The sequence below is a fragment of the Cimex lectularius genome, unplaced genomic scaffold, assembly GCF_000648675.2.
Source record: "Cimex lectularius strain Harlan isolate CLEC.00 unplaced genomic scaffold, Clec_2.1 scaffold358, whole genome shotgun sequence".
Taxonomy (NCBI): Eukaryota; Metazoa; Arthropoda; class Insecta; order Hemiptera; family Cimicidae; genus Cimex; species Cimex lectularius.
This window is the reverse complement of record NW_019392915.1, coordinates 296,504-311,137: the sequence shown is the minus strand read 5'-3', so window position 1 is coordinate 311,137 and position 14,634 is coordinate 296,504. Positions and strand designations below refer to the sequence as shown.

Here is a 14,634-nt window from a genome sequence, read left to right as displayed (position 1 = left end):
TAGAAACTTTATGATCATAAATGATGATTATGAACAAACAACCAGCCATCAAACATTTTTTTTCCACCATAAATCAAATGAAATATCTTTCCATCTTAGCATAAAGTAGATATGTTTACTAAGCTGTGAGTTTATTTTGATGATTATGCACATTTTGACAGATCAGGATGATACAAAATGAACACATTTGCTATTTCATCAGTACTGTGTCAACAACAAATTTTTAATCAAATTACATACAAGAGTGAAATTCCATTAAATGACCACGAAAAAGTCGAAAGTAAATACATTCGTATATCCTCCATTTAACCATCAAGAGGCATTGTTATTACTGTTGTTATTTATATTCCTGAAATGCAAGAGGTCTTTACCTCCAACTGCCGGTTGGATGTCACGGAAAAGTGTTCAATCAATTTACAATATTTTTTAAACTACAATCAACTAAAAATTCATGGGCTACGCAGAGTTTCAAACCCAGGGCCCTCTATGGTGGCAAATACGAGTCGGCCACAGCTGTCCCTTGTTATTTATGATATTTATGGGAATCATGTTATATATGATAAGTCATCAATAAATGTCAAATCATTTGTGTAAATCTTGTGATGTTGGACAATAAAATCTTTAAAATTAATCAACAAGACAAAGAAATTAATATAACTAAGTTATAACTAAACATAATAAATTAATATACAAATTAATAAGACTTTCCAATGTAACTAATTGATAAAAATTATTATAAAGATTTTAAAACAACACGTGTAAGAATTATTTTCTATTTGTTTTCGTGTGATCAGTTTCAAATACATAACAATTTGTAGAGCTTTTAATGGTAATCCTTATATGTTTTTAAATGGATTGCAAAAGGAAAAAAATAGTCCTAAAACTTACACATGTAATTGAGCACTCTTCAAATGAATATTAAAACGTTTTTTTATCTCTGGTTTATTTATAAATTGGCTCGTAAAAGAGACAGCTTTGGAACATGCAAATGAAATTATATTGCCTATCATGCAACGGGTTTATTACAACTCAAAAGGAAATACAGGCGTAAACCAGTTGAGACAGAACTCAATGGAGTTGTGTTGTAAAATGGGATGGGATGAGATGGGGGATGTACATAAAATTCTATCATGAAAGATTCAACAGATGATCAATCCGGGCCGGAACTCAGCTGTTTGTTTCAATCTTTCTCACCTGACCAAACAGAGAAACCCCACGATGGAAATATGAATTCATTCGTAGCTTTGAAATTTATCCACGTGTTCAGTGTGTCTGTCCGATCCCTTCCTTCAATAATGTTCAAGCGTCAATTACTATGAGTGATGAGAGAGAGGGAGAGAAAAAGAGAGAGAAATGCAAAGAGAGAGACAGAAATACAGAAAGAGAGAGACAGAAATACAGAGAGAGAGAGAGAGAGAGAGAGGGAGCGAGAGAGAAAATTTCCAAGAGATTAATAGAGAGACCAACAGAGTGAAAAACAGAAATAGAGAGGGAAATATAAGGCGATATACAGAGAATTAAAGTGAGCAACGTAAATAAATTGATGAAAAACCTCTCATTCTTTCTGTACCTCTGTCTCGTTTTTCTCATCTCTTCTTCTCTCACTCGATCTCTTTCTTTCTTCCTATCTATCTATCACTCGTTCTCAAACTGCATTTAAAATGCCGTTGGGTTGTAGAAACATCTTAAAGCTTTTTTCTCGTTAGATTATGCTCAATGATACTCTGTACAGCATCCATAATATTTGAAAATATAAGTAGACCGTCAAAAAAATTATGTTTTTTTAATTATGTTTAAATACATGCTTTGTATTTTGAATTATGTAAGCTTTATTTGTAGGTACGATTGTTCGTTAAATGTAAGAAAGGCCCAAAGCGTTCAACTTTCCGACTTTTATAAACAAAATGTTCCATTCTTAAGTCTCTCTTTCTTTCCTCTCCCACTCACTTTCTCTCTCTCTCACTCACTCTCTCTCTCTCTCTCTCTCTCTCTCTCGCTCTCTATTTATCTCTCACTTCCTTTCTCTATCTCCATGCCATGCACACACACACGCTTATGAAGACAGCACATGAGTAATCAATCCCTACTTTCTTTTACGTTGTGCTAAATGGGAATTTTGGAATATGACATATGCGGAGGTAAAACTTGGTATACTTAATATAAATATGTATAATAGACTAAAAATCTTAAATTGAGTTTATTTGTCTTTATGGACAAATACTGACGAACAATTTCTGAACTATTATATTTTGTCGCAATACATACCAAGATACACGTGAATAGATAGTAATCCCTACTGCAACGTACCTGAAAGAAAAAGAAAAACAAATTAAATTTCCTTTCATAGATATATGTACATTGATGAGTTTAAAGCAGTAAAACGAGGATAAATTTTGATATAAAAGAGTAATTTCCAAGTCCAGGAAAATGTGTAAGTATAAGTATATAAGGAAAGTCGTTTTATTTTTTGTGCTAAGGTCTGACCTTTGGAAGAGGTATTTTTAAAAGGAACCTGGCTATTTTTAATTGTAACTCGTTACTGCGCGACGTCGGGGCGAGTAGAAAAATAAGCGTGGGCCGGGTCGGCGCGTTATGCTTTTCGCCAAGGAAGGACAACGTCAGGAATTTTGTGTTTATCGTTCTGTTCAACTTTTGCCCTTTACGCCTGACCGGATGATCGTTCTAGGTCTGAAAGTAGAGGCTGATGAAACCGTTAGGACCGACTAACGAACAGCAAACGTGTTTTCATTACAGTTTCACAACTCGTAAAAAGAAGCTTTTTATTCGTAACTAATCGATGGAACTACAATGACCAAGTCAAGAATAGATCGTTTAGATAAATTTTGTATTTAAGAGAAATAGACCAATTATATTAGCCGAAGGTATTGACGTCTTGTTTACAGCGTGAAAATTGGTGTTCACATTTCTTTCAGCGTTAAAATTAAAACTTGTAAACATTGATTTATACCAGGGCAAGGTATTTCGATATAGGTTTCCACTGTTTTACAAAATAACAAAACAAAAAAAAAACTCATGATCACAAAGTGCAGATAATTATTCCAATTGGCTGCAGTTTTGAAACAAAATACGAATGGAAGACCAGAAGAAAACAATATTTATTGAGAACTGAGGAATTATCTGATGTTTAACGATTGTGGTCTGTGAGATCGTTTCGGCTTCTCGCCATCTTCAATGCTGTGTGTGTGGGCTTTCCGTATATTTCTCCTATATAAATCAAATATATATTAAAAACTCTGCAATATATAGACTCTTAATAAAAGGAAAAAATGTTTCCGATAACCTTTAGTAAAATAAGACTATTCCAAGAAGAAAACCGGCTACGTTTTTAAACAACGCAACGTCCATTATTATACTTTTACACGTCGTTGGCTGAAAATCCTCAACATTTGCATCAGTTTAGTCGTTAAAACCGCGGGCTTTAAAAATTTAAAGGATTTTTATTTTAATCCAAGAGGAATCAAAACACAAACATGTTTTTCCCCGTTATAATTTTTTTAATCAAAACCATAGAGGAAATTGGTTTTATTAAATGTAAAAAATAACACTTGTATAATTCAACAGGTGTTCTCCATTTTGACCCTCAGGATCAAATATGTTGCAATGTTTTATGTAAAATATTCATAAATACAATAATACTAGCATAATGATCACTGGCCATTGTTCTATAAACGATATATTTGAAACGTAATAGAACCGTGGCTTATCTGATCCAGCATAGGTAGTTTCTCCTTATTTGAACGTACCTGTTAGAAATAAAACCCATTCCTAGAAATAATACTTACATAAAATCCGCATAAAAATGTTTTATTTTCTTCGTATATGTATGCCTGATTGCCTTTAAAACCTTGGGCATAGCAGATAATTTTCCGCAAGTTTCAGCCACTTGTTAGTTAAGGTATTTATTTTCAATTATTAAACTTATTTAACTTTATTTACTAAGATAATTATTTTGTTGGCAAAGTCAAAATAATAAAACTGATAATCTTATAAAAGGCCAACAAAGAATATTACTGAATAAGATTATTCTTATTAATGCGATTGTCCCTCTGATACCTATGGCATATTGCGTTATTATTTTTCAGACATCATTATTTTGCTTTTACGTTCATAATAATCTTGATAAAATAAAATAGCATAAATATAAATAATTTAAAAAACTAATAAACCTTCTTTACTAACAATATATTTTACGTAAATAGCTATTCAAACTTAGGGCATTTCGGATTTTTTTTAAATATTAATTTTTGAGTTTCTTGCTTCTAGTTCTGTATAATACCAATACAAGCCATAATAGTCAATAAAGTAATTTTTTTATTTATTTTATCCACTTATGCTTAATTATATAAATACTCAATTAATTATACACAATTTTTTCGAAATGAAAAATTTGTGTCACAGGCTGGATTCGAACCCACGATTTTTGGCTTAATACGCCGCTGCTTTACCACTTGAGCAAGCTTTTTTCATTTCGAATAAATTGTGTATAATTAATTGAGTATTTATGTAATTAAGCATAAGCGGATAAAATAATTAAAAAAAGTTAGTATTAATCTAGAATAATACCTGTGAATCGTACACAGTCCCGCTAATGTAGTACAATCGTTAATATAAAGTGTGAATATACGAAGCCGCGATTTGCTTACAATGGAATAAAACGGGGAGTCGCAATGAGAAGTTTGTGGCATGGGCGATCGAAGTCACGGCAGCTCCAGTGGTAGAGCAGCGGTGTGATGAGCCGAAAGTCGTGGGTTCGAATCCCGCCTGTGACACAAATTTTTCATTTCGAAAAAATTGTGTATAATTAAATATTTTTAATTTTATCAGATTTTTTCCATTGGTCAACATTTTCAGATCTGTTTTCCCTATTTTTCCTCTTTTCACATATCCTAACAGAACCTAAATTAAATATTACATGTGGCAATTTTGATTGTTTATATGAGCATACTTCTTCAAATTCAAAGTAATTGCACCATTCTTCTCAAACACGAATCTAAATAAATGTAGATTTTTGTAACTGTATTGGGTGCTTGTAATTGTTTCGGAAACCCCAAAAGGTGCATCGAAGGATGAGGGATTATTCTGTTATGCTGTCGACTTCGTAGTAACGATAAGGACATGGTTATTACACATCTGATCGCGTGATACCTCAGTTTCTCCTCTCATTGAAGGACTTTTATCGCCCTTGGCTAAAAATACGAACTTGCGATTGATATCCAGACACTTCCTTGGATGGCTTTTTACGTCTTTTTAATTCTTAATTTCCGAGCCGTGCTCGACTCGGGGCAAACATTAAAAAAACTCGTTCTTGACAGGCTCTTTTCACAACTATAAAAGCCATTTGATTATAGGCATTACAGAAATGATCGTAACACCTACCCAAAAATCGCCTTAAATCGCATCAGATAAATATTAATTATCCATTTATGGTAAGAAATGTAGTAAAAGAAATTCTTGAAAAATCCAGTTTAGCAATGCTTTCAATTAATTATGAATAAATAATAAGTTACAAGCCTTGAAAAGGAAGCCTGCATAGGACCCGAAATACTTATTGGCAATAAAAACTTAAAAATAACTGGTTGTGCAGGTCGTAAAAATTCTCGACCACCGGATAAAATTATAAAATAATATTTAAATCAGAGTGTTGTGCATCAAAACTGACTTTCCATTTTGAAGATATAAGAACAGCTTAGAAAAACGTTCTGAACAATTTTAGCATGTTGATTCTCTTACAACTAAGAGAGGCGCATTAAAATCGATTGGGGCCAGTGCCTTAAACCAGCCTGATTAATAAGTCCAAGGACTTACAGATGCAATTCCAATAGTGTAAATTCCTTGTTAGATAATAATAATGAAGGCTAATTGGAAAACAACGATGTGCGATGATGTCGAAGGACGGCCGTCCAACGTGCACATTATCAATCATCGTCGGAGTGAATAATCACGTTTACAAAAAGAGCAACAATTTCCAGTTGCATTCGGACTCTTGTTTTGTATAATTCGTTTTTCGTTCTTATTAAACATAGCACAAACAGTGTAGAACAAACAGAAAACACACAAACACACAAACACACACACACACACACACACACACACACAAACCAGGGTGGGATGCTGGAAAAAAGGGGAAAATATTGAAGTACTTCGATTTCGGACACTTAGTTAATTAGTTAGGAATTCAAGTTTAAAAAAAATTGGAAAAACTTATTATTTTATTACAATTCTTCTATTGTACAATTTAATGTTAATGTATTGACAATTGAATACACAAAATATTAAAATTCCAAAAGCCATTCATTGGAGGGGATGCAATACAGAACTTACAAGGAGTCTGATCGATTTTTTAAAAGTTTTTTAGTAGAATATTTTTAACAATTAACCAAAGCAAAAAGGAAATAATATTCTCATAAATGTAAAGATAAATTTATTTTTTCTCATGACCCAGTCTATTGCAGAGGCGGAGACAACAAAAATTTTTGTTTTGTTTTCTCCGTCTGTGGAATGGAGTCGATTAAATTAAAAATAAATTTTAATAACAACCTATAGAATAGAATAATAATAACAATGTGTATCTTAGTGGCCTGTTGTTTCATAATTTGTTGAAATCGTGAGGAGCGGCCAAGAATGAGGTAGTCAGAAAAACACCTTTTTTCATTTTTTTACCGACATTTCGACCTTTATTCGGTGTCATCTTCAGGGCCTCGGTAAATTATAAAACATACGTTGATTGGAAAAACTACAATTTAAGATATAAATATGAATTTTGAACCAAGTATTTTATACTCACATAAAGTGTGGTGCTATTCTCGTGGTGTCATATTGGTTTTGTGTGAAACGTAAATTTGTATTCTGCTGTTTTGATATCATTGTGTTAGGGTGGGGGACGCGGTAAATCTGGGAAATTTTCTGTGATCATAGACAGTTTTATTTAACTCGTAGTAAGTCGCGAATGGGGATTTTCTGGATTGGAATTGTCATTCGGTATTCACAATTCGAAAGGAAGTCAAATATTATAAGGAAGTAAAGGGAAATATGAAAATAAAATTTAATAGTTTATTTCTTTATGAGGTTGGCTACGGCTACGGCTGAGTTTGCATGTATCTGTTCTGTAATTAATGCTGTGATCAAGATTAAGATCTGAAGCTGATGAAGATGGTCGAAACGTGTTTTTCTAAACTATCTCTTTTCTTGACCGCTCCTCACGACTTCAACAAAATAATAATATTATCAAGATAAGATAATATAGTTTTTATATAGAGATAAATCGTCAAAAAGTCCGAACTTATCTGACACGTCGAACCCAGAATTGGAATGCAAGCGTTCTTTAGTAATTTGAGTATAATAATATATGTATTTTAAAGTGCTTTGATTTTAAATGAGTAATTAATTTTTTATTATTTTAATTTTATTAACAACAGTTTAAGAGTTGTTGAATATTTCCGTAAAAGTTATTGCTTGATAGTTTTAAGAGTTTTCTCCCTCAGCGTGTAAGGCTGATGACACGCCGACCCGGGAAGAACAACTGAATTAAACACAACAGAAATCCAGGGTTGCGCGGCTGGAATTTGAGCATAATCATGTAATGTGGTCACGACAACAATGGTTCATCGTACTCTTCATCGACGAGTCCCGCTTCGGTCACCAGATGGGCGTGATGAAGGCGTTTTTTTTGTTTTTTTTTCAACGTTTAGAAATGCTAATCGCATGTTTTTAACACGACATGTACATAAGAGTTGTACAATTTGAAACTATTTTTATAACCTAGATAAGATATTTTGGAAAAAAAAAGTTACTACATATTTGAAAAGTATGATTTGTTTAAATTATTATAAGTGAAGTTTAATGATTTTTGTTTAAAGAGTAGAATAGAAAAGAAATCTAGCAAGAAAGCAAAAAAACTGCTGAAAAAAGAAAACAGAAGAAACAAATTAAAATATAAAAGAAGTAAAAACGTTTCGAATTGTACGACAGTACCTAGATCAAATCATAATGCATAATTTTTACTAGACCTACATAGAAAATTCGGGGTTAGTAAAATTATCGATTTACTATACATAAAAGTACAAAATCACCAAATAGAAAAAAATGCATCTCCTAAGGAATTATAAATTCTGCGTCTGAATATTCGCTTCTTAAAAATGATCTCGATAAATGAAAACATTTTTTTACAACGTAAGTAATCAGGCCTTATTTTATTTTTAATCGACCGATGAAGCTTGTTGTGTGCTGATGTCCTCCTTATGTTAGCAAGGGGGGAGCCGTTTGTGAGTGATTTTCTGTCAAGAGTCTGCCTCCCTCGGGGCATCAAGCCTGCCAAGAACAACATGCAGGTACGAGGCTCTCATTTTAGACTCCACTTGCTCATACAATGTCAAATGTGCCTATTAGGAAAATGGGAAAACAGAATGTCCACCCCTGCCTCCTTTAAAAACAAAAATACGTCGTTATCTCCCTTCCTTTGATCTGGGACTTGCCTCCGTTAAAGAAAATTTAGCATGTTTAAATATTGACTGAAAAACGGACAAAATATGTTTTTAGAGTGTTTACTCATGCTTATTATGCCATATTTAATGTGTAATTACTAATACTTGAGATTGTATAAAACTCTAGGTTTTTCAAGAATAAAACATTTCTCATAGAAATACCAGAAGAAAAACTCTGATGTAAATTAAAAGCGGAACGTGTTAAATTGAAATGGATAAAGAACTGATTAACTTGCAAATATGGCATCTTTTTTTCCCCAGGAAAAATTATGTAAAATTTATTCCATAAAAAAAACTCCAGAGACCCATAATAAATCGCATTAGAATCTAATTGTCAGTCTTATCTAATTAACACCTATACTAATTTAATAAAACCGAAAATACGCTTTTCTAAGTTATTCATTAAATTTAATATCATACCAACTGGTAAATTGATAAATATGTAATTCTTGGAAGAAGCTACAACATGGCTTCCAGTCGGTAAATACTGTCGTTAACACCGCCTGTATAGTAGATTTTGTTTAATTTGTGAGTTATTTTTACTTATTAAATTCACTAGTTTTCGTGGCCCGCTTGACCAATTAATATCTTTCAATTAATTAAGGTTTTTAGTGAGATAAAAAAGTTCTTTTGAATTTTCCCTCCTTTTTGCCATTTTTCAAATTCAAATTGTGGGGTTGAGAAGAAGGGAAGTTAGTGTTCGAGTGGATCGAGGTCACGATAGCTCAAGTGTAGAGCAGCGGCGTATATAGCCGAAGATCGTGGGTTCGATTCCCGCTCGTGCCATTGACTTTTTTATCTCAACTAAAAACCTTAATTAATTGAAAGTTATTTTTATTATTTAAAAAAAATACAAAATTTCAAGAAGCATAGAAATGAATAGGCTAATATATTAATATATCACAAACTACATTAATATATCACAAACATCACAAATAAATTGTACAAATCCTGATAACATAAAAATCAATTATCTATAACAAATCGAACCAAATTTACCAGAAGTATTTAACGGTTGTTCCTTCATATACTATGAAAATGTATCTTTAAACAGTTTTATCCCTTAAGCATCAAACATATTTGCATGGTTAATGTAAAGCTTTTATTTTATTTTTTTAATATTCCCCCATAGGGGGTGAGGGCTAGAACCACTTTACCTGACCTTTTTTCAAATTATTCTCAATTAAAAACCATGGGTAACGCTGGGATTCGAACCAAACTTCAGCGTGGTAATTACGAGCGAGTGACCTAACCGCTCAGCCACCATCTCAAATTCATATCGTAAAATGCTGGAAAATAAATTGTTTTTGCAATCGAATAATCTTAATAATTAACGGTTCAACTCTGTGCATTATAGAGTTCGACAGCTCGGTTATGAGTTTGACCTAATTTCAAAGGCTCAAAATAGGCTGAGCCTAAGCGATAACTAAAATGATATATTGGCGTGTTTTAATCATTTTCTTTTCTGTTTAAGATAATGTCCTACTGAAGAAAACAGTGTAACGCAGAAAAATAAACTACACTCGGAACGTAAAAGATGTTGTATTGTTGATTGATCCTCCTGTGCTTGTCACTATTTTGAATTCATATTTTAAATACTTGTTTAGGAGCTTAAAAGTTATTTATTGTAGACAGAATAGTATTGGTGATTTTCGTTTTTTGCCTTTCAGCAAATATAATAGAGTTGGAAATTATAAGAACAGCTTGTCTGTCGTTTTTGATCTTCAACTCACATCAAAAATTTAAACTATACGTAAAACTTCCATTATCAGGGGTTCGATTATCCGGCAATCCAATTATCCGTGCCCCGGGTGTGCGTATATATAAATGTACTACACAAGTTTATATTTCACGTAGAAGTTTTTCGAAATTTAAACCACCGTCTTTTGTCTTGTTCCTCTGAAAATCCCACCGGTTTGTTTCCATTGAACACATTGGATACGACGTCCGTAAATGGGGAAGCGTTTAAGAGTCGTTCCAGAACAATTTGACCTTTTAGAAATTCTTTACAATTTAAAAAAATTGTTAATAATTTTTTTAGTAAATTACATATTAATAATGTAATAATAAAATTAATATAAGTAATATATGTTCATATGTCTTCTTAATTCATTTTTTACTTAATATTACAAAATAAATTCCATTATCTTGGGTTTTCGATTTTCTAATAATGGAGGTTTTATTTTAACACAAAAATAAACTTATTGCGATTATTAACGTAATCCTGATAATCTAAAACAAGATGTTTCAGAATATTTATCAGGAAGAGCCAATTTGTTTGAGTTTAGCTTACAATTTGATTTTATAAGTAACATTTTTTTTATAATGTCAGAGATAAATTTTTGAAAAAAAGCCTGGTTGCAATTGATCGGGTTTGAATCGACCAACTGTTCTTTTTATCAGGTAATCGCAATTTCATGTGTCTCAATGATAAAAAAAAACTAGAACCAACAACAGCATTATATATATATATTTTTTTTTTACTATTTTTACACGGGTGCATTACATTGAGCGATAAAAACCATTATTATATAATTTAAAAACAATGTTTTTACAACCGCTAACTTAGGTGGTCTATCGTGTAACGGTAACGCGCCACGCAGGAGCGAGTATGGGCGGACCAGAGATGATCCATTTCGATCCGGCTCGTGTCTGAAAAGGTTTCCGTCCGCAATTCGGTCAGAATCGAAATGTGGCAATGCACGCATTCCCCTCCGTTTATCTGTTTCTATTGAATCAATGGGCGCAGTCTTCCACTTATCTGTTCCATTGAAACATGTCGACAATTAATTGTCTTTCCGGGTCTGTACACGTCATAAACTTCCATGCTATGGAATGCTGTTGATGAGAACGAATTCTGAGGAATGTACTCAAGACACTATGAAAGTGAAATTATAATCAGACCGTATAATAAATGCTAAAGTTGAAATATTAACATATTCTAGCTTGCTCTTTGCAAAACCTACTACTGGTCGTAGAGAAAGAAAACTATCAACTATAAATTTTCTTTGGCGAAGGATGATATATTATAACTGAGGTACTTATAAGAAAACTACACACTATAAACACATGAATAGAATTAAACGGTTCATCTCGGACTTGGAGATTTAACGGAATGTGAAAACTTTGCCAATGAAAATGTCCGGTCCGTTCTGCCAGACGGGCAACATGACAATTTTTAAAAGCACAATCTAATAATTAAAATAGCGGGGAAATAATGTACTCACGTCACATATATTTCCACTAGGGAGTTGGTATTTTTCCCACAGCCGACAATTAAGGAAATAATAATAATGGAATGAGACGTGCCGTAATCGCCTGGGTTTAAACCGTGTAAGCCACAGCCGCCGCCTGGTTTGCATTAAACCCCCATCCAACCCGGAATTGTTTGCATACTGTTTATAATCTCTTTAACAGTAAATTTATAATTCATCTGTGCCTTTCGTTTACATAGTTTGAATTGACACGACGTGCAAATTCGCTGGGCGATTCTCAGTTGTAAGGACATTTTCGCGAAGCGTCAGAGTCGAAAATAGCTGCATTTAAATACATACAATTTTTTTTATAGACAATTACGAAGGACAGAATGTTAATCTTGATTCCGCTTAGAAGACACACAGTTTAATGAAAAAGAAAGTTATAATATTTTATAAGATTGGAGACTATGATAAACACGCGATGTCCTTCCTTCTTGTCTATTAGTGCTGATCTGCAGGTCAGACAGCCTGTCACGATGACATTATTCTCGAGACACGGGCGAGAATACGATGATTCATTAGCCAAACAATCTGACGGTCACGATGTGTTTACACGAGCAACCCCTTTCTGTTTGTAGGGAAAACCCGTTTAATCCAGTTTTAACGTTCTTTGTACCCCCTTCTGAAAGTCAACGGGACAGCCGGATTTTTCGAAATGGCAAAAGAAACTTGGTGATATTTACTCTTGATATGTAGGATGGTGACATGTAGTTCGGGCTTTTACGATCTATTCGCTGTTTTGGTCGGTCAGATGGTTTTAGTTCTCGCCATCTTCAGATCTATTAAATTCAATTTTTTTGCTGAGGCTATCAAAGCCGATTCTTTATAAACTGTCCACGATCATTAAATCAAATTATACAATATATTTGCATGAACAATAATACATAGGGGTTTTGTTCAAAAATTTCGTGTCACGAGCGGGATTCGAACCCACGACTTCGGCTCGTGCCGCTGCTCTAACAGCTATTGTGACTTCGAACCCCTCGGACACCAATTCCTCATCTCAACCTACAGCCTCAACCAAAAAGTGGCAAAAAGAGGGAAAATTCGAAAGGCTGTAGGTAATATTTATATAGTATATAATAACAGGACCAATTAATATATTACAATTAATTAAGGTTTTTAGTTGAGATAAAAAATTCAAAAGGTGGGGTTGAGATGGGAAGTTAGTGTCCTAGTGGATCGAGGTCACGATAGCTCAAGCAGTTAGAGCAGCGGCGTATTGAGCTGAATGTCGTGGGTTCGAATCCCGCTCGTGACACTAACTTTTTTATCTCAATCAAGACATTAGATAAACAAAAAATTTAATTTATAGTTAACATCTTACAGTTCGTACAAGTTTTCATGGATCCCGACTCCTAAGAATATTTAGTGTTCTAATCTCTTTTATTTACATACAAGCAATAATGAGTATTAGCTAGAAATACCTTGGACATCTTTCTTTCAACAAAGCCACAGCAATTGTGTAAAACAGACCCTTGGCTGAACCGCCTAAGGACAATTTAAAAGCTAAAACTCTTAAGAGACAGATGAAATGGTTATAATGAGTACGTATATGGTGAACTAACTGCACTATAATATTTTAGTTTTTCCGAAAATTGCAAAGGTACATTAAAAACTTTTTGTAAGAGTTTTTGACACTTACCATCCTCAATTTAATTTAAACTGAACATGCCCAATCGCACGGTAATAAATGTTCACTTTGTACGAATTAACAAGTCCTCAGCATTTGCCAAACTATCGTCGGCAAGAGAAAATCAGTAACGTCCATGAACGGTGACTTTGTTTACAAGCTTGCAAGATACGACTGTAGACTGACCAACTACAACCCCCCCCCCCCCAAAAAAAGGACAAAATCGGCTATGCAAAGTCTTCAAATAGAGTCAAAGTTATTTGAACGTCATTACATATAACGATGACTTTGAAATAACGGAAATGTGATACAAAATCTCTCTATTAATGGTGTATATACCGTAAGTTGTGGGAACCGAAATTCCTGGGGCGACGGTTAAATTACAATTCTGCATCCTCGGGGCAAAACTGGTAAAATCAAATTTTGAAAAAATGAGATAAGCGCATATTCTACTAAGTATTTAGGGCTGATAGACAGTGTAAAATAAATTAATAATAAAATTAATAAAGTCGAGAAAGAAATAATTTCCTTTTAAATGCAATGTGCCTTCTTCGACATCTTAAGAAGTTATGTTAGCATTTCGTTTATTCTACTTATATATTTGAGATTCGTATTCAATTCAAATAATTCATAAATCTAATTACTAGGACAATAACATTTAGAGAATAAAATGTGAGCAAAATAAAAAATTGAAATTCTACCTAAGGTTTACACTTTAAAATCGCAATCCTGAAAAGTTGTATTTTTGACTCAAAACTCGTCACCCCGTGAAAAATCTGTTTTCTAATTTTATATACTTATAAGATAACTATAATTAGTTTTTCAATTGCGAAAAAGTACCAAAATGACGGAATAAATTATTAATCGTATATGACGTCTATCAAATGAGAAAAAATGTGGATCATCGACTTTGTGAAATAAAATTAAGAGTTTAGGTTTTTTATATGAATTTGCCGTGAAGAGCAGACATCAGACGCGTTGGTAAAAATAAATTTTTACAATGTATCGACCTTTCTGGCGAAAAACGCGCGTTGCTCGTAATTTATAGAGTGAAATGGTCTCTGACTTGGTAGGTAGATCGGCGGCCGATGTGAAAGTTTACATTCCCTTCGAGAGGAGGTCGGCCTGCCTTATGATTTCTCTCGCTCTCATTATGCCGCCTCCTGTTGTCATTAGGACGACCTCTTTAACCGGAATAGTATATATTTTCACGCCTCTCGTTCCCAACGAGAGCTCATTTCGT

The 14,634-nt window shown here is 33.3% G+C and overlaps 1 protein-coding gene across 3 annotated transcripts in view; it reads right to left on the bottom strand.

Moving 5' to 3' along the window:
- Positions 1-14,634, bottom strand: part of LOC106671029 (muscle M-line assembly protein unc-89-like) — a 322,849-nt gene that overhangs the window by 41,013 nt on the left and 267,202 nt on the right. The window contains exon 5 of one of the 3 annotated variants that reach the window (XM_024229295.1): positions 2,279-2,307. The exons of the other annotated variants lie outside the window; for them this stretch is intronic. Coding sequence (XP_024085063.1) covers positions 2,294-2,307 — 14 coding nt within the window. The 3' untranslated portion in view covers positions 2,279-2,293. Of the gene's footprint in view, positions 1-2,278; positions 2,308-14,634 lie in introns of those variants that run through there. 3 annotated transcript variants of the gene reach the window in all.